The sequence below is a fragment of the Cyrtonyx montezumae genome, unplaced genomic scaffold (assembly GCF_038088225.1).
Source record: "Cyrtonyx montezumae isolate F1298 unplaced genomic scaffold, pur_monq_1.0 scaffold_10, whole genome shotgun sequence".
Taxonomy (NCBI): Eukaryota; Metazoa; Chordata; class Aves; order Galliformes; family Odontophoridae; genus Cyrtonyx; species Cyrtonyx montezumae.
The window spans coordinates 21,424,674-21,447,829 of NW_027071826.1; the positions used below are offsets into that span (position 1 = coordinate 21,424,674).

The 23,156-nt window shown below is 42.0% G+C and overlaps 2 protein-coding genes across 2 annotated transcripts in view; one reads left to right on the plus strand and one right to left on the minus strand.

The window, feature by feature from the left end:
- The window catches only part of LIN52 (lin-52 DREAM MuvB core complex component), a 37,760-nt gene extending 24,635 nt beyond the window's left edge, over positions 1-13,125 (minus strand). Inside the window, exons 1-5 of the mRNA XM_065752635.1 lie at positions 13,044-13,125; positions 12,900-12,974; positions 12,771-12,808; positions 12,372-12,438; positions 11,623-11,706 (exon numbers count right to left, since the gene is read on the minus strand). Coding sequence (XP_065608707.1) covers positions 11,623-11,706; positions 12,372-12,438; positions 12,771-12,808; positions 12,900-12,974; positions 13,044-13,062 — 283 coding nt within the window. The 5' untranslated portion in view covers positions 13,063-13,125. The remainder of the gene's footprint in view (positions 1-11,622; positions 11,707-12,371; positions 12,439-12,770; positions 12,809-12,899; positions 12,975-13,043) is intronic.
- A 218-nt stretch (positions 13,126-13,343) lies between these two features.
- On the plus strand, positions 13,344-22,446 carry ALDH6A1 (aldehyde dehydrogenase 6 family member A1). The gene is made up of 12 exons (XM_065752646.1): positions 13,344-13,439; positions 13,568-13,630; positions 15,905-15,979; positions 16,669-16,830; positions 17,418-17,496; positions 18,042-18,344; positions 18,582-18,703; positions 18,943-19,132; positions 19,726-19,907; positions 21,024-21,203; positions 21,409-21,507; positions 21,823-22,446. Exons 1-12 carry the CDS (start codon positions 13,380-13,382, stop codon positions 21,925-21,927), a joined length of 1,620 nt encoding a protein of 539 aa, XP_065608718.1. The 5' UTR covers positions 13,344-13,379; the 3' UTR covers positions 21,928-22,446.
- The last annotated feature ends 710 nt before the right edge of the window (positions 22,447-23,156 follow it).

Here is a 23,156-nt window from a genome sequence, read left to right on the forward strand (position 1 = left end):
TTTAGTTTTACTGTCACAGCTTATAGCTGTGAAGAGTAGTAAACATCTTAAAACTTCTTTTCATTGTGAAGGAAAATTACAGTAAAATTTCAGAGTAAGGTCACCCATTATTTTCAGAACCAACCATCAACACACAGCATTTGGAGACAGAAAAGTGAAGCACAGTGCTCCATCCACAGGTCTGCTTCCATGTGCTGAGAGCCCAAGGTAATGCTGGCGATTATAAGTTTAACTTTCTGTGTGCTAATTCATCAGACTTACCACAACACCATGACACAGTTTGCTGTGTGCTCAGGGAACAACAAGCTCCTGGACACTTCAAAAAAAAAAAAAAAAATCCACAAGCAGCCTTCAAACATGCCTTCATGGGGAAGTATAAAGTAATGTTTTATTACCAAAATAAATTTCTAAGATCAAGCACTTCACTGGAAGGGGGAGGTGAGGAACAAACTTGCAATGAATATGATGAGAAGAGGTAGTATGTTTCCTCTGCTGGCATAGGCATTAAGCACCCTTTTTTGATCTCCAGCTAGAACTCAAAAAGCCACAACAAAACCTTCCAGTACAGTTGAAGACCATTCAAAATGTCTTAGAACCCAGACAAATTCACATTGGAATTAGTCATACTTTTAATATGGAAGTAGACATTAAGTAGTAGCTTGTTAAGAAGGTATGCAGTAAAATCTTCATCACTATTGTATTTCAGCAAGATGTGACATTTCTGCTCCTAGAAGACAGTTTTTATGCAAGGGAATTGAGACAATAAATTAATTCAAACCTTCCTACCAATGTGTTCAGAATAGTTTCATTTAACCTTCTAAAAATGTACTTCTTCCGCACAGTTCAAGCTGGGTTTCATTTTCAGGCTGCAGTTCTGAGAATGCCCTTTCTAGAACGTTCTTAAAGTCGAAGAGAAGTGCTGCCTTGAAATCAATCCTTTTTTTCAGAAGACTGCCCACAGACCTGAAACCAGAGATATCTACACCTAAAAAGTAACAGGCAAGCAAGAGAAACAAAACACTACTGGCATCACTTAATCCATAAAGTGGCTGGAATTAATTGGTATGACCTATTTTAACTTGTTCTGAATTTACAAAGGTTATTCACATTAACTTGGGCTAAAATGGTTCTTCTAAAAATAAATGCTAAAAAAGTTTTAGTACCAAGATGTTTGCTTCATTTCATTCTCCTCCTTGAAGATCCCTGTCCTATTGTCTGACTCTATATACCTGCTGCATAGCCTCAATCTTCTATCATTAAAAAAATGATAGAAACCCTTTTTTCCTTTGGAAGAACTGCTGTGAACTTATTTACTTTCTCTTCATATCTTGCAGGCTATTATCTGCTGCTTCATTCTCTGAAGTGACCTCTTAAAAGCCTCGTATCTAACCTAACACACGTAAACTCACAAAGAGACAGGAATTTTCTCACCTCTTGAATGAGAGCACAAATTCAGCAAGACCTGTCACACTGCCCAGAAGTAATATTCCAACTTCACTTTCATAGTAAAACATGAAAATATGATATGCTGGATTCATATCTGAATCACTAGCCCAGCAGCCATGAGCAAATACAACAGACAGTCTACTATAAACAACAGCCCAGCTGTCAGTTAGGATCTCTCAGTATTATGCAATTAACCATTTATCAGGCAGATATATACTTCCAAACACTCTTAAAAACTATAATGGAGAAAACATTTCCTATTTCATTCCTACAGAAAACATGAAAACAAGGCAGGGTCTTCTATTATTCCCTATGTCATTTTCAAGCTTCCCTCGTTGGTCGTTCAGCTCTGCGAGCAATTCCATTCTCTCTTCACAGCTTCCCCAAGTTGTAGCAATGTGAATTGCATTCTTCCTTTGTCTCAGCCTGCACTCAGAGGAAACCTGTTGTGACCTACTTCTTTTCCTAGTCTGTACTGTACTGTACCTGAGATTGCCTTTACACAACTGCAACACCTCACACCTGATCTTGTTAAACCTCATTAGATTCTCATGTGCCCACTTTTCAAGCACATCCAGGCCCCTCTGGATGGCAACTGTTATATAAACTGCATCACTCAGCTTACTGTCATCAGAAAACTTCTTCCTAAGGGAACACTCAATCCAAAAGTTTATCACTTATAAAGATGCTGAAGAGTACCAGTCCCAAGAACGACTGAGGGGACACCACTCAGGACTGGCCTCCACTTGGACATAGAGCCACTGACAACAACGTTCTGGTTATGACCATTCAACCAATTCTTTACCCACCTAGTAGTGCAGCCTTCAAATCCACCACTCTCCAATTTAGAGATAAGGATATGGCGTAGGACCATGTAGGCAGGAAGTTGCAACCTCTACTGCCATACCACCAACATCCACCCCTGACCTGGTGGGCCAACACCGTGAAATAAGAAACAGAGCAGCCCTCCTAATTTTACCTCAAATCCGTTGATATGTTCAATAATGAATTCCTAAAGGAGAATATGATCAGCATGTTTTCATGCTGTTCCACGTAGATCGGTCTGCTCTCTGTCCTATCTCCTAAAAACTCATGGCCAGATATGTATAGACATATGTAAGATATGTATAGCATGTTATTACAAGATTGCCTTTCTATCTTACATCCAGATTTCAGTGCCTAACGAAATACAATAACTATCATAATTTTGACACTTTGATCTTTGAAATAAAATCACTCTGTTTTGTTATAGCCAAATCAAACCCCCATACATGAAGGATTGGTATCACAGAAGCCAGGGCTTAGACATTAAAGAAAAGGTAAGATCAGGCACAATCAGCTGCACAGACACACAGGGCAGACTCATGCTGAGAATGGAGAAGAGGAAGAATACAGCCATTCTCAGTAGAAGCACATCACAGCAATAAACTCAAGGTGCTAAGTGAGAGTCAGAGCAGAGTCCTCCATTCCTTTCCCTTCCCCATAAAATGTATATTTCTGCAGGAAATATACGGGAACTAGTTATGAAAGTCAAGCAATTAAAAAGCATTTCAGGGGTATTCACAGGACTGAACCAGCCACAAGTGCCTGACAGTTCTACGCGTGTGCGGGTCCCTGGAGAGCCATCACACTTCAATTACTATCACTAACATTAGTCATTATCAGGCTGGCTGCAGTCCCTCGGGAAGGCAGCTTGTGATGACAATATCCAGCCCCTCCTTGTAAAATAATTCATTAGGCAAAGCGGAACAGCTGGGGCAGCCACGTGCAGGCCGGCCACCCGCCGGGCCCTGCAGCCCCCCCTTCTCCTTCAGCTGTAATGGCCCCTGGGGACACTCTGGGTTTAATCAGCACTCCTTATACTCAGGGGAAGCATTTGATTGCAAACTTAAACTAATGGCACTTGGAAGGTTACAACGACCATCAGATAAGAGGCTTTGGGGCATTTTTATCTTGTTCTAATGCTCACAAGCTAATGAGGCAATAAGAGACAGATACTATCAGACTTGGTCTAGCAACATCACACACAGGATGCTGCATTTGCTGGAAATGCAGGAGGTGACAAGTCCATTATAAATCCTGTGGAGGATTTCATACTCAGAACAGCTGAAATCACACAATTAAAATACTACAAGGCTGTTTACATTGCCTTGTACATGTTGCCACCTGATCTGAACCAGAGGAAACTAAACAGGGAATACAGCAATACCCCTCCAATGTCTGCTCAGACTGCTGGGCAAGTGCACTGTATTTCCTTTCTCAAAGCACAGACCAGTCCTTATGTATGGAGTAATAACCTCACTGCCTTCAAGCTAGAAGGCCAGATGTGCCACTTAACAGGTAAATAATCCCCGGTGTCAGCATAGATAAAAGCTAACAATTTTTAACCTTCATAAAGCTTGCAAATAGAAGTACTTCCATATATAGAAGGCAAAAGAATTTTAAGTAATAGACACAGATCAGTCGCAAAGGTTTGAAAGTCCCTGCCAAAGCATCTCCCAAGATTTGTATGGCATTTTTGTCTTTCTTAAACCATAATGGAAAAATGCACATAACCTTATGCTTGAGCAAACTTTTCCCCATCTTCATTTCCTCCACTGACAGTGGTCCACAAGTTATCCTGTCAGAATAAGAGTAGCAAAAAATAGGCTTCTGATAGTATAATGTAAGAACATTTTGTTTGTAGTCATGTTTCTTTCTGCATCAAGCATGTGGCAGGTAGAAATGCTTTAATGTGACATCCCATTCCCTTACTTTCATGGCTAAAAAGCTCTTCAGTCAAGCCCCATTTGACCCCCTGCTTGTCTACACAAGTGATAGAGCTTTCACTGTTCATTTGAGCTGAGACACACGAGAGCCTTTGTGTACAATTTGAATCTCTTACTCCACTTAAAGAATGATACTGAATGCACTGTATCTCCATACACAGAACAGGTTCCCTGGCCTCAGTTCAACAGATGTAATAAACTCTGAGCATGGAAATATTTGGAAAACCATTCCTCATCCCCTAAAAATGCGAAAGCATACACATCCATACAAAAATCCTTAAGTCTCTTGTTCCAAACAAGGCACAACTAGAGTCTCACCTGAGGACTCCTGCTCCAAGCTGATGAGCTGAACCAATTGCCTCACACTATTATGTTCAAGTGAGACTGGAGAAAACAAGCATTGAATTAACTTCTGGAACAGATCTTACATTGCAGAACCATCAGATCGCTGGATGACTTAAACCTTAATGGCTCAGGAGTTTTCCTACTCAAAAGAGTCAATTATAGGGTCATACTGCATCCTCAAAGTTTTATTCAGTCCAGCCTAGAAAACCTTCAAGAGTAGTGACTGCACAATCATCCTGGTAGCTGAACAACACGTCCAGCTGCTTGAATGACCGATGTTAATACTCCAGATGTCCTCACAAAGCATAAATTGCTGCTTTGATGAAAATACTAAAAATTCTTCAGGAAACTAATGTTGTCTGATTTGATGAATAATTCCAAAGTTCTTGCAAGCGTGTTAGTTCAGCTAGTTTCCACATTAATCAGATCTTTTCTTCCTCATTAACATTGAAAAGACTTCCCACTCTTAACTATTGAAATTATCTAGATCAACATTCACTCATATCAACAAACTCAACAACTCTTTTCTAGAAAGAATCAAACTAATTGCAGAATTTCTTCATACTATCAAAAACTACAGGAGAGCTTTCAGAGGAAATGTTCAGTTATTTAGAAAGGAATGCCAAGGTACAACTTGAAGTATTATTTATTTTTAAGGCAAACAGTATGAAATACCTTTCACATCTGCAAACTAGAAGTGGAGATGTAAATAAGGAGAGGAAAAGAATGAGGAAGAGAAAGCGGACATCTCAGTAAGATCAGAAATGTCCCTCTACTCGGTTTTTACTGAGAATTGCTGTTGCACTGGGCACCACTCATTAAGATCAACAGTAGTTTTAACATTATGGATATCTGCCAAGTGTTTGGCCACTTAGCATAAGATCCTTACACATAACTTTGGAAACCCAGTTACTAGACCTACTTAGATGTTGTCTAACACTTGAACAGCTCCCTCCTGCATTTCCAGCAATAAGCTTCAGAATTAACAAACAAGCAATGACAGATGTAAGTATTAGGAATGCTAAGATGTCATTTATGTACATTTAAAAATTACCTACTCAATTGCAGAGTTTATGTTGCTTATAACCTTCCTTACACAAAAGATGTCCAGACGACCTAGGAAAATCAGCTGCACCTGGGGCTTCTGATAGAAGTTTGACTTTCACAGTTACTTTAAATGTTTTAAAATATTTCTGAAAAAATGTTTTTAACATGAAAACATTGCAATAAATCACAGACATAATCCAACCTGAAATATATAATTAACAAAAGAAGATTCTGGATACGTAGCACGCAGAGTATATAGTGATAAAACAGGTATGGAACAGAAAATAACTGCAGAGAGAAACTGCAGAAGTTTGAACCTTTGACACGTTTAGGAGAGTTTCAGGAATTTTCCCCCTCTCCAAGCTCCAATAGTATATACCTTCTTCTGCAGCAAGCAGTCATCAATGCCTGAAGATTAGAATGCTACATTAGTACTCTCCACCAAAAGCTGCAACAGCACTCTCCTCTCAGAACAAGGGACAGAAAAGAAAGGTAAGATGCAAACATTTTGAAGCCTTGAGAAACACTGTTTCTACTTCACAAGCAGACAGATCTTGCACTTGAATACCTAAGGATCCACAGAGTATTTTCCCCCTTTTTTTTTTTTTAAAGGGCATGACAGTTACCTAGATGCAGCATTTGTATTATGCTGCAAACACAATTTATGTATATGGTTAATACACTTTATACTATCAGTAGACTAATTTTGTATTTAAAAACAGTTTGGACCAATTGTTTTTTCTGTGCAGAGTGCAACCACACACCCACTTATTTAAAATAAACAATAAGCAGCAGAGGTCCAGACCCAATTTCCATCCTCACCATTGCAACCTAATCTCCTAGCAAGTTAATGCAAATCAAAGTGAACATTTCTCTGACACTGGTAGCAAAGCGTGTTCTTCTCCCAAGAGAGACCTGTAAAACAGGACAGTCACTGACAGCAGTACAATTACTGACACAGATACAGACTTTATGGACATGTTTATCTCTGCTGTAAATCCACACTCTCTCTCCACTCCGATTCATGAGTCATAAAGAAATTGCAGATAATGAAAAAGTTGGAGAAATTTACAGCGTGTCGGAAACCTCAGACAGCCAGAAGAAATTAAAGAGCTGACTGAGGATAAATCACACAGATACAATTAAAACTTCCTATACCTTCTTCACTTCCAAACTGGGGTACAAGCCAATGGAGATGATGGAAAGTTGAGGTCATGACTCCTCCGACTCTAATCATTTCTTAACTACCTACATGTCAAAATTAGCCAATTCACAGATCATGTGTGAATGTCAATTTCAGGCTGGCATTCCACTACCTCACTCTTCCACCCAGAAGGAATCCTGTCAGTAAATAAACAACCTAGCAAGCAGTATAAGAGAAAGTGATTTCCTCATCCCTCTGTAGATGCAGAGTACACCTCCTACCATACAACTCTACCTTAAAATGAAGCAGATCTACAGCATGGGAGGGGAGAATAAAGAGAACGAGGAGAAAGGCCAAGGTTTCATGTGGAAATCATGGCAGCTTGGACATCATAGTGACAAGGGCTGTATAAATACCCTAACAAATCACAAGCATTCTTTTCACTTTTCTGAAACAACCAAATAATGGTCAAGAGTTACTATGAATGTAAATCAAAAATAGCATATGTTAACTTTGTATTTTTCCAGAAAGACCATAACAGGTAAGGAAAACAAAAGCAAACATTAGCATTTCAGTTGATTGTGCAGTTCCTGGAAAAACCTCTCGGATCATTTCCCAACCCACAAATGAACCATCCATAACATGAGGCATTTCCTGGGGGAAGTCTACTAATTCAGCAAAGTAAATCCTTATGCTAACTGCATATTAAAGAAATCCAGTGTCCAAAGAGCATAATTTTGTTGTTCAGCTATAAAACTCTGCCTTCAAGCTTTGAAGCACAGCGTATACTATTTCAAAAAGTCTTTGCAAACACAGTACTAAATAACAAAATAAGAGAGAAATATGCTTCCAGGCAAAGCTGAAATGCAATGAAAATTCATTCAGCGAGGCAGGACAACGTAAAGGAACAGAAAGAAAAACAGTTGCTACGAAGAAAAACTTGAACAGGGCAGAAATATGACATGGAGGCAAACTGAAACACATGCATCTCACTGTTTCCTACCTAGCCAGGATAGCCCACCTCACTATAGTGTATTTAATATAGTGTATATTAAGACCATAATGAGCATTAGACTTGGTATCAAATATTCTAAGTCCAACATATTTAGAACAATACAAATGATTCCAGAACACACTTTCTTCCTTCGTGTTTTAGATATAGACATGCTAGTGGTAGAAGCTCTACACTTCTAGAAGGCTGACTAGTAACAAAGAAGCAGCAAGCACCCTCCTTACACTTGTCAATTGTCAAGATGTTAAGAACACTGCAGTATGTTTCTAATCACAGGCACCAAGGCTCTTGTAGGATCCAGACTACAAACCACGTCATGCAAACCTCCTTCACTTCTTCTTTCTAGAATAGTTTTCTTCTCTACCTCCACCAATACTTTAAGTGATCTTATTTCTCCCAGGAAACAGTCACAGTCGGCAAGAGTCCTCTCTTCTAGATAGATCCCAAAAAACTCACTTTGGTTAACAAGAAACTGTGAAAAACCAGTTCCCTTAGCAAAGGTAAAGTCAAGCTTCTGAGCTTAAAAAAGCTTCTGTGTTAATTAAATCAGGACTAAATAAAGAGCAGTTATGGTCATTACCTTTTTTTTTTAAATCTGATCAATTACATCATTAACATTATAAGCCCACTTGGGTACACAGGCCACTAGCTTTGCTTGGAGCCTATAGGCAAAGTATACTGATACTACACATAGGCACTCCTAGGAAAAATAACAAACAAAAAGCTTCCTCCCACTCCACCATTTTATATCCAACAGGCCAAAGGTGAATGCATATAGAGAGCATAGTACCAGGGCAAGCACATGCCCAACCTTCCTAGTAATCTCTTCCAGCTTTTTGCATCTCCAAGACCTCCAAGCTACTGGTGACCTCTCTGTGGTCAGACATCCTAGAAGGATTAATCATCTAGTAATTTGTCTCATTTACTCAATGAGGTAATACTTGGTTAAGCATGTCTGGTAACAGTCTCATCACTCTTGAAGTACGAGGATTTGAGATTGGACAATGTAGTCATTATACATTCCTTTTTAAAGGAGGAAAAGCACAGAACAGCTTTAGCTTCATATATAAAAACAATGTAACCCAAAAGAGCAGACTAGCACTGCTGACGGGGAAATTATAAACGTATTCGTGTTCATGAGGTCAGTTATTCCAAGTTTCCTCGTAATGAAGACAGATTATGAACGCGAGCACCATTACCTTCCCAAAGGTATCAGACCTTAATAAGAATCAGGCTTTGTGGGAACTCTTGCTCTACTGATATCATCAGATCTAAAGTACAACAGCACAGCAAGCTCATAGTTACTTTGGCAACAGCAATCCTTCATGAATAGGCTGTATGTATGTACATCTGGGCCACACAAGATGCTCTTAGACACTGAAGACAGCTAGCACTGTGCTAGCATTTTAAAAGAAGTGGTAGAATAACCCAGATATTTAGGAGTATATCAGCCTCCCATTGAATTCAGGCAAATTACAAAGACAGTTCGTATGAATTTAAGAAGGCATATAATTAAGTAATTATTAATTTAATCACACAAATCTGAGCAATAGATTTGACAAAATGTAATTTTAAATACAGGAATAAAGCTTTTAAAGAGGTAGCCAGTCCCACACTTCCTTTAGCCCAATTAATTATAATACAAAATTAACACGAAGGGTGCTGTCAACTGGTTCAATAACAGATCTCACAACATAATTACAAAGCCACTAAATAGGCATATCTGTCATGGAGTGTTGCAGGAATCACCGTGGTCCAGAACAGCATTTTTTATCAGTAACTCAGACAAAAACTGAAGCCTTTGAAAATACGAAGGAACTGGAATATAGAAGAGGGCACTGGAAAGTAAATAAAATACTGACACAATGAAGCAGAATTGTTTCTCACAAAATACAAAGGAAACAAGAAAATATTGTCAAAAGGACAGCACAAATATGGAACACAAAAAGCACGAAAATAACTCAAGAAGAACTTTCAATCGTGACAAACTGTGCAATATCAAGACTGCTACCAGAAGCTTCATGCTGCCATCTAGAGGAGGGTGGCCATCAGGGTTTCTTAATGCTGTTTTTGATAAGCAGTTCTGATTATCAGCTATGTAAAATGTGGACTAATACATTTCAATACACAAAGACATAACCAAATTATATACCACTGAAACAAAACCACAAGCCCTTTAACTTTAATGAGCATATCTTTTGGATTTTTCCTCTTGTTCTCTTACTAACCTAAGTCTGCAAGAGAAAAAGACAGTACCAGAAGAAATAGTCCAGACAGCCCACGTTCAAATTCAGCATTTCATTTTACATGAAATATTTCCTAACATAAGCGTGTATGTTAGGACACACAAAGCATTCAACGTATTAGAAATTAAAGAGACTAAGATATAAGATATAAGAAGAGACAAACTTCAGTGAAAATAAATTGCAAAAATACAGAAAGAAAAACCCTAGAAATTTAAGATTTCAATTACTGCAGACTAACGAATATTACTCTCACACTTCAGACATTTTATCACTTGATCTTCTTTTCATATTTCTTTTTAGTAAAAAATAAATACAACAAAAATTACGCTTCTTCCACTTAACTTGTGTTCTGCTTAAACTCTGTTTTAGCATACCAAAGCTGTTTGACATGTAAGCCTACTGCTTAACTGAGAAAGACAAACATCAGCAAAACTTCTTATTTGATTAGGATTTCCATTGTTAAAGTATAACTTCTACTCTACTAAAAGCCTTATTCAATCCTTGTAGATATCAGCACTGAAAGTAAATTTCTATGTATGGATAGCATGTTCGAACAGGCTTAATGACCTACTGATAAGAAAGCATTAGGGCATTCCAGGCTTACAATCACGACACTTCAAAGTTCTACTGCTTTTTGTTACCCACTGAAATGAAGCTGAAAAATCTTTAAGTTTAAAAAATTTCAAAGCTTAATGTAAGGCCCAAGAGTTAACTGCAACTTAAGTCTACGACCAAGCAAAATAAAACAGAAAAAGTTAAACACATCAATATGCACAGGTTACATTTAAAGTAAGCACAATCCCTTTGCAATCTTCAAAGCTGGATCACCACGTTAACAATAAAATCTTAAATGTAATGATTTTCATCATTGCATTTTCAAAACAATTTTTCCCTCCATAAAAAAAAAGGCACTGACATCAATTGGTCAGTAAGCAGGACGAAGGTCAACTTTAGAATGCAGTGACAGCACCTCCTGCTATAGCTGACTGTGGAAAAAAATAACTGCAGAGGCCCAAAGTTGCAAGAGCAATAATGGCTAACAGAATCCTGCACACCAGTTAAAATTTCACTGCGTAGGCAGTGCACAAAGTTTCACAGAAGTACTAGCACAAATACTCTGAGTGTTAGCACTTAAGTGGGAAAGGAAGCAAAATGAGTGATTTACCAAAGCCAAATTTAAGTCAGAAATGTATAGGCCACTAGAAAATACCAGGTGGGCATGACATCTAGTAATTTATGCCAAGAAACTTTCCCTCAGCAGGTAGTCTTTAAGTCAGAGAGGAAAATGTTCTTCTGCTTTGTAGGTGCCCGCTGCCTGTTTCGGAAGGTCACAAATAACTGTCATTTATCTTATCACATAAACAGACCTTAACATTCAAAATAGAAAATAAAATCTAAAGTAATGAATTCTTTTAAACGTCCCCTCTTAGGCACCCATGACAGACTTGCTTAGAGCAGCACTCTTTTCTCTTCAGAAAACTTTGTAATGCACTGTCATAATTGTGGAATATTTCCCACATCTGCAAACATAGTTTTCTGGCTGTAAGTGCAACACTAACACACTTCAGTAGCAAGATTTATAATGCAGTGGTTGCATTTGTGCACAGAACTCACATTCATCCAGTCCCAGCTGATAAGCCAAGTTCTGCAGACCACGAACCTTCTCCATCAGGTTAGCTGTAGTGAGGCTTCCCAGCTCTAAGAAGGAGAAGCGTGATTTTTAACGCTGTCTGTAGACCTCTAGTGGCAGTTTATATGTTTACCATTCCACAGAGTAACCAAGTCATGTTATCAACAGAATCAGCTTACAGCATATGTTCTTTAACTCCCACAACTCATAACAATGAGGAAGACATCCTAAACATTCACATCCTAAACATTCCAAAGCAGGAATGGCAAGCAAAAAAAAAACCACCAAAAGCAATCATCATCACCAAAGAAAAAGCAAACAGTAAGGATTTACTAGTTCAAAAAGCAGTAACAAGGAGAACAACTATATTTGTAATCAAGATATACTCTTGGAGATGATGGAACTAAGTAAAGATGTAGGTAATGAACATGATAAAGGCAACTGAGTGAAACCGTTCAGCTGGAGAGTCTGCAGATGTAATGGCAAGAGGTCTGAGGGCTAAGGGACTTACTAACAGGAGCCTCTTGCCTTCAAAATTGAAGTAAATCAATAGCACAATAAAAAAAAGTAAAAACAGCATTTGGGCAACTGGGACAAAACCATGGAAGAAGCATTGAACAGAATGAAAAGAGCATCCCCCATTCCCCCACTTCCAGAAGGCAGCCTCTGAGCTCTAGTAGGCACAGAATTCCCACCCACAGACAACCTCACAGCCCATAGTGCCCATACTTACCCTTTAGCATATCAATATCATCATTTTCCAGTTCAGCCATCCATTTGGGAGGTGAGCTTGTTATAGGCTGGTTTGGGGGGAGAAAAAAGGAAAATAAAAGGAAAACAAACAGGCAAAGCATGCTCAAATACATTTTCAGCAGCATAAAAAGCCTGAGCTAGCATTTACAACCAGTTATGCTGACAGGATAAATGTGATAGCTTAAGGTACTCTACAGGGATACTCTAATGCCTACTCCCATTTTCTAGCTCTCTCTAGGCAAACAGGGTATCACAACAAGACACTAAAGGCAGCAGCAAGAGCAGCATTTCCCAGGGCTCAGAGCAGCGCCTTCCTCACGAATTTTGTCAAGCCGCGATCACAGTAAGAGCCACGCAGCACGGGCCTGGGACAGCTTACGTTTTTGAAGGAGGCGGCGAACTCGGCGACACCAGGCACTAGAAGAGAGAAGCGAACAGCACCGGGTGAACGCGGGGCCGGGCCCGCAGCCCCGCCATCACCCCGCTCGCACGGGCGCGCCGCACTCACGTTGCTCGGGCCACAGGTCCGGGGAGGCCCGGTCCAACTTCTCGAAGCTCAGTAGCGAGGCCTCCAGGTCGGCACCTACAGTACAGGGAGGGTGAGACAGAACCCAGCCAGAGGGTAAACGGCAACTACACCCGCGCGCCTTACCGTCGCCGGGAGCCGCCATTTTGCGCGCCTCACGTGACCTAGAGCCGCGGCCCGCGAGAATCCACGCATGTGACCACAGAGCCAAGCCAGAGCGCCTTAACCCTCGTGGCCAATCGCTGGCCAGGCTGGGGGGGCGGTGGCGAAAAGGAGGCGGGGAGAAGCCCCCCTCTGGCGGCGATTGGCTGGCGGCCGTCGAGGGCCCTCCGGAGGGGGCGTACAGCGGGCGAGGAGGGCCCTCGTCTGGCCAATGAGCGGGTGGGGGCGGGTCCTCGGGCGGGCGGGAGGCGGGGCGAGGGGCGCCGCTCGGGGTCCGCGGCGCTGCGACCCTCGGCTGGGATGGCGGCGGCGGCGGCGGTGCGCGGAGCTTGGGGCGGGCGGCGGCGCGTGGCGCTCAGGGTGAGGCCGCGGTCCCCGGACACAGCACGGCGAGCGGGGCCGCGCATGGCGCCCCGCGGGTGGGGAGTAGGGGTCTGCAGGCGGCGGGGAGCCCCGCGTAACCCGGCTGCTTTGTATCCCCTATCCAGCTGCCGCGGAGAGCCGGCGTTCCGTGGATCGCTTCGGCCGCCGCCTCCTCCTCCTCGTCCGTGGTGAGTGGGGGCACCGGGCTGCTCGCCGGGGCAGAAGTGCTGCTGGGCGAAGCGCTCCGGCGGGAGGGAGAGGGGCCCGCGGAGGGGCTGGGCGGCTGAAGCTCGTTACCAGGATTAGGTTGAACATCTCGCTTCAGCCTTACTCGCTCACAGTGCCCCAGCCCTTGCTGTTCTCTTTTTCACTCCTTCGCTTTTCACTGTCAAGACCCGTTCGAGTCAGCCCCGTTTCTTTTCCTGATTTGTCCTCTGATCCCTCTTCCACCATCACACCAGAGATAGCACCCCTGTCCTCATTGCCCCGAGCAGGTGACCCAACTGGTGGGTGAGGGAGAGGCTGTCAGTGAGTTCTGCCTAGATTTCAGCAAACCATTTGACACTGTCTCCCACAGTGTTCTCCTGCAGAAGCTGGCAGCCTGTAGCTTGGACAGGTACGTTATTCTTGGCTGGGTAAGGAACTGGCTGGTGGGCTGGGCCCAGACAGTGGTGGTGAATGGAGTTAAATCCAACTGGCGACTGGTCATAAGTGGTGTTCCTCAGGGGTCGGTACTGGGGCCCTGATTAATATTGTTATTGATGGTCTGGACGAGGGGATTTAGTGCACCCTCAGTAAGTCTGCAAATGACACCAAGCTGGGAGGAAGTGTCAATCTGCCTGAGGGTAGGAAGGCCCTACAAAGGGATCTGGACAGGCTGGATCAATGATCTGAGGCCATTTGTGTGAGCTTTAGCAAGACCAAGTGTTGGGTCCTGTGCTTTGATTACAACAGTCCCATGCAGTGCTACAGGCTTGGGATCAAGTAGCTGGAAGACTTAAAGAGGAAAAGGATCTGGGGGTGTTAGTTACTGACAGCCAGCTGAACATGAGCCAGCAGTGTGCTCAGGTAGCCAAGAAGGCCAATGGCATCTTGGCTTGTATCAGAAATAGTGCAGTCAGCAGGGAAGGGATCATCCTCCACTACTTGGTACCTCAAGTACTGTGTTTAGTTTTGGGCCCCTCACTACAAGAAAGACTTTGAGACCCTGGAGCATGTCTAGAGAAGGGCAACAAACCTGGTGAAGCGTCTAGAGCACAAGTCCTATGAGGAGCAGCTGAAGGAACTGGGGTTGTTTAATCTGCAGAACAGGAGGCTCAAGGGAGACATTGTTGCTCTCTACAACTGCCTGACAGGAGGTTGTGGTGAGGTGGGGGGTCAGACCCTTCTACCAGGTAACAGCAATAGGATGAGAGGGAATGGCCTCAGGTTGTACCAAGGGAGGCTCAGGTTGGGTATAGGAAATATTTATTGTCAGAAGGAGTGGTGAGGCACTGGAACAGGCTGCCAAGGGAGGTGGTGGAGTCGCCATCCCTGGAGGCTTTCAGGAAATGTATTGATGTGGCACTGAGGGCGATGGTTTAGTGGGCATAGTGGTGATGGGTTGATAGTTGGGCTAGATGATCTTAGAGATCTTTTCTAACCTTAATGGTTCTGTGATTGCTCTCTCATAACTCCTTGTCCCAATTCTCTTCACACAGCTTCCTGGTATGTTTGGTTTTATCCTCATTTCTGTGACTTGTATACCACCCCTGTTCTTCACAATGCAACTCTGTTCCCCCTTCCTCTTATCCATTCTCCCCAAGTCACTGTTCTGTGGCAGTATGAAATGTTTCTCTCTTTCTCCTGGTTTCCTCATTACTTCTCAGTATCAGTTCCTAGTTTCCAGTCTCTTCACTTATGCAGACCCAGTTGTTTTCCTGCATGCTACAGCACTAACTGCATCTTCTGCCCCTGCTTTTTCTTCTCCATACTTTCCTGAACTTAACCAAAACTTTCACTCTTCTCTGCACCTGAACTGGAAAGCTGTGCCCTCTGTGCTGCCTGCCAGGGCCATGGCTGTGAGGTTTCCTTCTCTTGGCTGCAGAGCCATTTGGGAAGCAGGGACAGGACAGCACTGTGCCTGCAGCTATGAGCTGGGAGATGAACCAGCTTAGTGGCTCAGTGGGAAGGAAACCAGCACAGTTTGCACTAAGTGGGTGGAATTCTTACAAAGTGAATTATTAACTGTTTTAACGTTTATTTAGCAGGGTTTTTATGACTTAGTAATTGTAGTGACTGAGTAGATTAAAATAGTTCTGAACATATCTTCTTTAATAGTTTTCAGACAAAATTTTAACAGTTTTAGTCTAAAATGAGGGAAAAAATGGGGCACAGCAGTAAACAAAAGCTTGCACATAGCAGGGCACATCGTTATGTGGGCACCTTCAGACAAAGATCACTCACTGTGCTTTCCTCCACAGCCAACAACCAAACTGTTCATCGATGGGAAGTTTATTGAGTCCAAAACCACAGAATGGATTGATATCCACAACCCAGTAAGTGAAATGGCTTCTGCTCATATACCAGCAATTGGTGCGCAACAAGATGCTGTGCTTTCCTTGAATCAGTTGGTGAAAGGGGAAGTATGTGTGCTTCTGGAGCAAGCTTAGAGTTGGAGTTTAAGATGGATTTAGCGCTGTACTTGCTTCGCAGTTTCCTCTTCATGTTCAGTATCAGTCTTAGGAAAATGATGACTTCTTTTATCTCCCTATGTAGTAAACCCCTGATCTCTGGAGAGAAAGCTGAAACCCTGCTTACACTATTTTTCACATAGAAAGGCTCTGTGAGTATGATGTTGAAACTTCAAAAGGCTTCCTTTCATCCTGCATATGTGCAACCTGATATGATGCTGAATATGAAGTCCTGATCAATGTTGCAAAATATATCAGAGAAGTTGCTGAAATTCCCATTTGGAAACCAGTACCGCATTTACAGTTCTCTGTGTGCCTGATTTGAGATGTGTAGACTGCAGATTTTCAGAGCTACAAAATATATAGAATTCCAGCTGAGGCTAAGGCCTCACAATGTGCACTAGGAGAGAAGCCTCTTTTCTGTTTCCCCCTGAGAAGTACAGCTCCTTTTAGAATAAAGGTATTAGGTGTTTGGTGTGCAAGGACTGTTGAATGGTTGGCAAAGGACAGCTGGAAAAAACTGAGTTTTGATACAGTCTGTTTCTCTCCATCAGGCCACAAATGAAGTGGTTGCTCGTGTACCAAAAGCTACCACTAGTGAAATGGAGGCAGCTGTAGCTTCTTGCAAAAAGGCTTTTTGGAACTGGTCAGAAACATCTGTTTTGAGTCGCCAGCAGATCTTCCTGCGTTACCAGCAGCTCATCAAAGACAATCTGGTGAGACACTGCAGCTGTGTGTGATAGCTGTTGCTGAATGCATCGTAACTGACTGAACTAAATTGAGAGACTCAGTCTTTAACTGAATTGTTGGTAAGGTGTTGTTGCCATAAGTGAGGAGCTGGCAGAGTCACCATCACTGTGAGGTATAGCAAAGCACTCCTCTGGCAAAGGCAGACGCAAAGGCAGTGCTTCTTAGGGAATATTATTCTGCATTTGTTGCTTTTACCAAAGTACCACAGGAGGAGCTTGGTGGAGAATGTGCCAGTTGACAAAAAGAGAAGTATGGTACTGTAGTGCTTTTGGATTCCCCAGGTCTTTCTCCATGTCTATGCTATGACACCTGAAAGCAATAGAATATAAGCCAGCTCAGAGTTGTTTATTGGTTTTGGTAGGGTTTTTTTTTTTTTCAGTATCCCATATGCAGCTTATTGACTTCTTGTCCACAAGAGCAAATCAGCCCATGTCAGCTTTCCCAGGATATACTCAGACTGTGATGTTCGGTAGATGTTAAACTTATCCCTGCGCCATTCTTCATGGGCAGGCATTTCCCTAGCATTCATAAACTCTGTGTTTTCCATTTTCAGAAAGAAATTTCAAAACTCATCACCTTTGAGCAAGGGAAGACCCTGGCTGATGCTGAGGGAGATGTGTTCCGAGGCCTCCGTAAGCTGCTGGCTCCACCTGTTACAAAAGGGGCTTTCAGAACCTATAGGAAGGGGGGAGGTCTCTTGAGCAAGTGTATGCTCTAGGAGTTTGTACGTGTAGCTCCCCTCATAGCTTCCTTCTGAAAGAAAAAGGGTAATTGTAACTCCAACCTGAAATGTTCCCGTAGGTGGAGTCCTGTAAGCAGGTTGTTAGATCTGCTGTTTTCCTAGGAGTGACTGCTGAATGCTGTAGAGGGAGTGGAACTTCTCACTTGCGCTGAAATGACTGAGGTTGAATCCCAGGTTGTACACTAAAACTACATCTGTACTACTTTTACTGGGGCTGTTGAATCTGTGCTTCTATCACAGTATAATGTACTCAGGAGAGAATCCATTCACAGTGCACTTACAGTGCTTGGGAGAGCAAAGGGATTTTCTGGAGCACAATGAGTTTTAAGTTGTGGCTGGAGGAAAGACTTGGGTCAAGGCAGTGGCAAGAAGGGAGTTTGGGTTGAGTTGACTGTTAACAGATCACCCAGTGGCATATTGCCCTTTCTGCTGCAGAGGTGGTTGAACATGCTTGCAGTGTGACATCTCTCATACTGGGAGAGACCATGCCCTCCATCACTAAAGACATGGACACTTGCACCTACCGTCTGCCTCTGGGTGTGTGTGCTGGCATTGCGCCGTTCAATTTCCCAGCGATGATTCCTCTTTGGATGTTTCCAATGGCTATGGTTTGTGGAAACACATTCTTGATGAAACCTTCTGAGCGTGTGCCAGGAGCACTCATGTTCCTTGCCAAGCTGTTTCAGGATGCTGGTGCCCCGGATGGGACCCTGAATATCATCCATGGACAGCATGAAGGTAATAATAGCTCTTCTTGGACTGGAGTATGTATGTGTTGTGGTGTGTGTTCAGAGCTCTCTTGCTGAGAAGTTAAGAGTGGAGAGATGCATGGACGGGCAGGAAGGGAACTCAAATGTAGGAAACAGATGCAAGAATTCAAATGAGAAGAAAGCTGTATAGATTAGCAGTATGGAGATGAGGACAAGGGGAAGCATTTTACGCCACAGCATACAATGTATTATTTCCTATTTGAAGCTGTGAACTTCATCTGTGACCATCCGGATATCAGAGCAATCAGCTTTGTGGGATCTAATCAGGCTGGCGAGTACATCTATGAAAGAGGATCCCGGAATGGCAAGAGAGTCCAAGCTAACATGGTAATGCCACTCGATGCAGCATACAGCCCCGCACAGACTGCCTCTGTCTGTGTGTGCTTAAACAGACCACGCTGTTCTGCAGCAGATACTGACTTTGCTACTAATAGTTACTTGATGAGGCTGACTTTCTTGCCAGCCTGTTGGCATCTAAGTCATAACTACCACATCACGTTATTACCAGAGAGCTAGAGAAGTGAGCAGGGTTGGTTAATGGAGTCCATATGTGTTTTGTATTTCAGGGAGCAAAGAACCATGGTGTGGTGATGCCGGATGCCAATAAAGAGAACACCTTGAATCAGCTGGTGGGAGCTGCCTTTGGAGCAGCTGGCCAACGTTGCATGGCCCTATCTACAGCAATTCTAGTGGGAGAAGCACAGAAATGGTTACCAGAGCTGGTGGAGAGAGCCAAAAATCTGCGTGTAAATGCAGGTACAAATTCTGATAATGTCTTTGTAGGTACTGTGCTTCTGTGCAACTGTGGCTTTTTAAGTGGGTGTATCTGCCATATTGCAGTGTGCCTCTTGGACCTGCTGGCTCTGCAGGTTTGGTCTGTAGGGATGGGAGCTAGCAGACTGTCTAGACAGGCACACAGAGCCCTAGACTTGCAGTTAGGAATATGTAGGAAAGATTGGCAGTACAACTGTGCTGCAAAATTTACAGATTTGGTTTTAACTGGAATTTTGAGATTATGTCCTATGTACAACACAAACCTACCATTTTATATAGCAGTCTCACTTATAGGTCATTCCAGTTTGTAGTAAGCATGCAGTAAGTGGGAAAAATGGAAACAAGTAGAGATTGACTGTAGAATTCTCCTGACTTTCACTTATTTTGAATAAAGCCTTGCACAGAGGAAAAGTTTTCTTCCTGAGAAGGATCTATGATCTGCCCAGTGATCTAAAACCATTCTTAATACTTCTCTTGAAAAATCTTTTCAGATTTTTTTTCCTGCTGATGTAGTTACCTTCATTATGCCTATTAAGAGGAATGTCTAAAAGCTTTGCCTCTCTGCTTCTTTACAGGGGACCAGCCTGGAGCAGATCTAGGGCCTCTAATCAGTCCCCAAGCAAAGGAAAGGGTTTGCCACCTGATTCAGAAAGGAGTAGAAGAAGGTGCCAGTCTTCTTCTGGATGGACGTAATATCAAAGTGAAGGGCTATGAAAATGGCAATTTTGTTGGACCAACGATCCTTGCCAATGTCAAGGTAACTTAACCAAAACTAGTGTTTGATGCTGTATGTTACAGGATCATTTGAAAAATGAGTCTGTCAAATTGGTCAGTAAAAAGATTCACCACATAGAAATCCCAGAAATAACTCAGTCTTCCCTTGCACAATTCCAATGAAGTGCTGATTGTAACACTGCTGTGGAAGTAATGAAATAATTCTTGGGAACAGAACAATATTAATAAAGTTATTAATGTGAATTAAGTTAATAATCCTAACTTATTTGGAATGCAGCCAGTTGGAAGAACATATGGACTGTTTGTACTGTGTCCAATTAAAATGTCCATTGAGCGTGCTTACTTCCCATAGTAATGGCCAGCAGCAGATGCCTGTAGAAGAGGGTGACTAACAGCCAGGCAAAACTTTCCTGTGTCCGTTATACATTCTTGCTATTTGCAATTTAAGTATTTATGGAAACAAAAGTTAAATGTTTGTGGCAGTCTTCTCAAGAATAATACAGGGCAAGTTACACAAGCTTAATGAACAGGTGAATAACAGTTTCAATGAGACAGCCTCTCAATATAATGCATAGTGTACAACAGACAGACACTACTGTGGGAGAATATTTTCTTACCAGGCATGTATCTCAAGTGGGTTTTTATATCTGAATTCTTCTTTTTAATGTTTATGCCCTTAGCTGGTATTAGTTAATTAGTATTTGATTCATTTTGGCCTCTCTGGTGAGTGATTCCAACTTTGCATACCAGTCTTGATAGTTCTGCTATTGTTCTTTGTGTTCTTTGGATTAAACGCTGCTTATGTATTTCCAGCTTTTAATCTGTCTCATATTTTTCTCGCATTGTTTTCATTAAGGATCTTAAAATGCTTCCTTTTCCTTTAATGCATTTTAAATAGTATTCAGAAGTAAAAGTTTCACTGAGTGCTTTTTATTCTTAGTTCTTTATATGGTAACATTCAGTAATAACCATGTAAAGCTTACCTGTCAGTTGCATATTTTGTAGTCTGTTATGTATGTTATTAGTGATTAAAGTACTCTGCAGCTGGTATTTCTGTGTTTATAGGATATTTTATATATCATATTCTATTTATTATATTCAATATCCAGTCTGCTTTTTCTGCTGTTTGTCTTGGCAGCCAAACATGACTTGTTACAAGGAGGAAATCTTTGGTCCTGTCTTAGTGGTTCTGGAAGCAGACACTTTGGATGATGCAATTGAGATGGTGAACAATAACCCCTATGGAAATGGAACTGCAATCTTCACCACCAATGGAGCCACAGCTCGGAAATATTCTCACTTAGTAGATGTGGGGCAGGTATGTTCAAGCTAGGATTATTGCTATTAACGCTCACCATTTGTGGTCAGCAGCCGTCCAGCTAGAGTGACTATTCACTGACTAGTCAGCCAACAGTACCTAGCTTCAGATCAAAAGATACAGAATAATGTCACTTTTGGAGAGTGCTCTGCAATCTGCTGTTTCTTTATCTTGTGGTTAATATGGTAGCTTTCCTTTGGTTTAGGTGGGTGTCAATGTTCCAATTCCAGTACCTCTGCCCATGTTCTCTTTCACCGGTTCTCGTGCTTCTTTCAGAGGAGATGCAAATTTCTATGGCAAACAGGTAACTTGCCAAATTTCACATTACTCTCTTGGTTGATCTGAGGCAAATCACATTAGCGGTGGCAATGGGAAGATGGTCATCAGATCTCACCTTACTGGGAGGAGATTTGAAAGGGAGCAAGAACTAAATAGCAAGCTTTCCCATAGGACCAGAATTTTGGGGGAACTGTTGGAAGGAATAAGTTGACAAGAACTGTTCCCATGTAGGAGAACTCAGTGCTCTGTAGATTTGGGAACAACTGCTTGATACACCTGTGGCACAGATATGAAGAATTTCTAAGACCAAACATCTGATCCTTGTGTCTCTTTCCCCCAGGGAGTGCAGTTCTACACACAACTGAAAACTATCATTTCTCAATGGAAAGAGGAAGATGCCACTGTTACCAAGCCTGCTGTGGTTATGCCAACTATGGGGAACTAAATCAGCCTTTAAAGATGCTGTCTCTGGTGCCCTTCTCTTTCCATGTTGCACTTTCCAGCTTTGTTCTGATTATCATGGTTTTGTTGGGAATTAATAGAAAACTCCATTTTCTAAGGGCCTCTTTTTCTATGTAGATCGGGCAAGTTTTCATGCAGTCTGGGTTTTCTGTTGCTGTCATTGTTTTTTTGTTTGTTTGTTTTTGAATAACTATCAAAAAGAAACTATCCTATCTAATTGAAAGGGAAAACAGATGGACTTGACTTTGTGTTTCTTTCTAGACCTTCTGAACTTGAACATTATTCTGCTTGCCACTTCAGTACCTCTAGCCTTAGTGACTCACTGCTGGCTACGTCTTGTAGCAGTTTTCTTTACCACTTTCTTACATGTTGAGATTTTGAGCTCACTGTGCTCAGATGAGTATTCACTTTGAGTGACATAACTGGGACACTTTGAATGTCTCACAGAAGTGACTTTTATATACAACAAGGACAGCAAGTTTTGGAGTTGAAAATGTCAGACTTTTATTTCCAAAACACCTGGGAAAGGTCTTTCTAAGGATTTTTTCAGGGAAGCATATTTGATTGCTAGCCTGAGGATTGAAAAAGATACCTGTATGGTATAGTGACCTTCACCATGCCTTTTACACTTGGAAACTGTACTTGTTGTGCATATGGCATGCATTCTTTGACTTGCTATCAGTTCCATTGTACCTACATTGTTGGTGCCTTTTTAATGTGCTAACAAAAATGTGCCTACAGGTCCTTTAAGATAATGGAACTGTGGAAGCAGAAACGTGTGCCTATGTCTGTCATCACAGGATCATGTCAGTCGGGTCGGTAGGAAGAAGCATGCGATGTAAGCACAAAGCAGCCAGGCCTGTTCTGTGTGTTTTCCTGAATATAAATGCATTTCTTTTGATGTTTGATTGACTCTTTGTCCTATTTTCTCAAACACAGTCAGGTTCTCTAGGGACTGCAGGTCCCACAATTAGAGAAGAGTAAATCTTGGTATACCCTGTTCTTACATGTGCATTTGGAACTGGAGAGCCTGTATTTTTATTCTTGCTTCCTGGAAGATGATGCAGCTGTGAGGGGGGATCTGCAGGGACTTCACTCATGGAAAATAATACTGTTCTAATGTTTGTAATCATTACTTGTTCTAATTAAACAATCTGAATGTGAAGACTTTGTATCCTGCCTTCTGATAAAGATGCAGTGTAACTCACAGTT

Bases quoted from the DNA above. Each gene is read 5' to 3' on its own strand.
- ALDH6A1 (XM_065752646.1), top strand. From the start codon at position 13,380: ATGGCGGCGGCGGCGGCGGTGCGCGGAGCTTGGGGCGGGCGGCGGCGC. The intron at 18,345-18,581 runs GTAATAATAGCT...TCCTATTTGAAG, and splicing joins CATCCATGGACAGCATGAAG to CTGTGAACTTCATCTGTGAC. The intron at 19,133-19,725 runs GTACAAATTCTG...GCTTCTTTACAG, and splicing joins AAATCTGCGTGTAAATGCAG to GGGACCAGCCTGGAGCAGAT.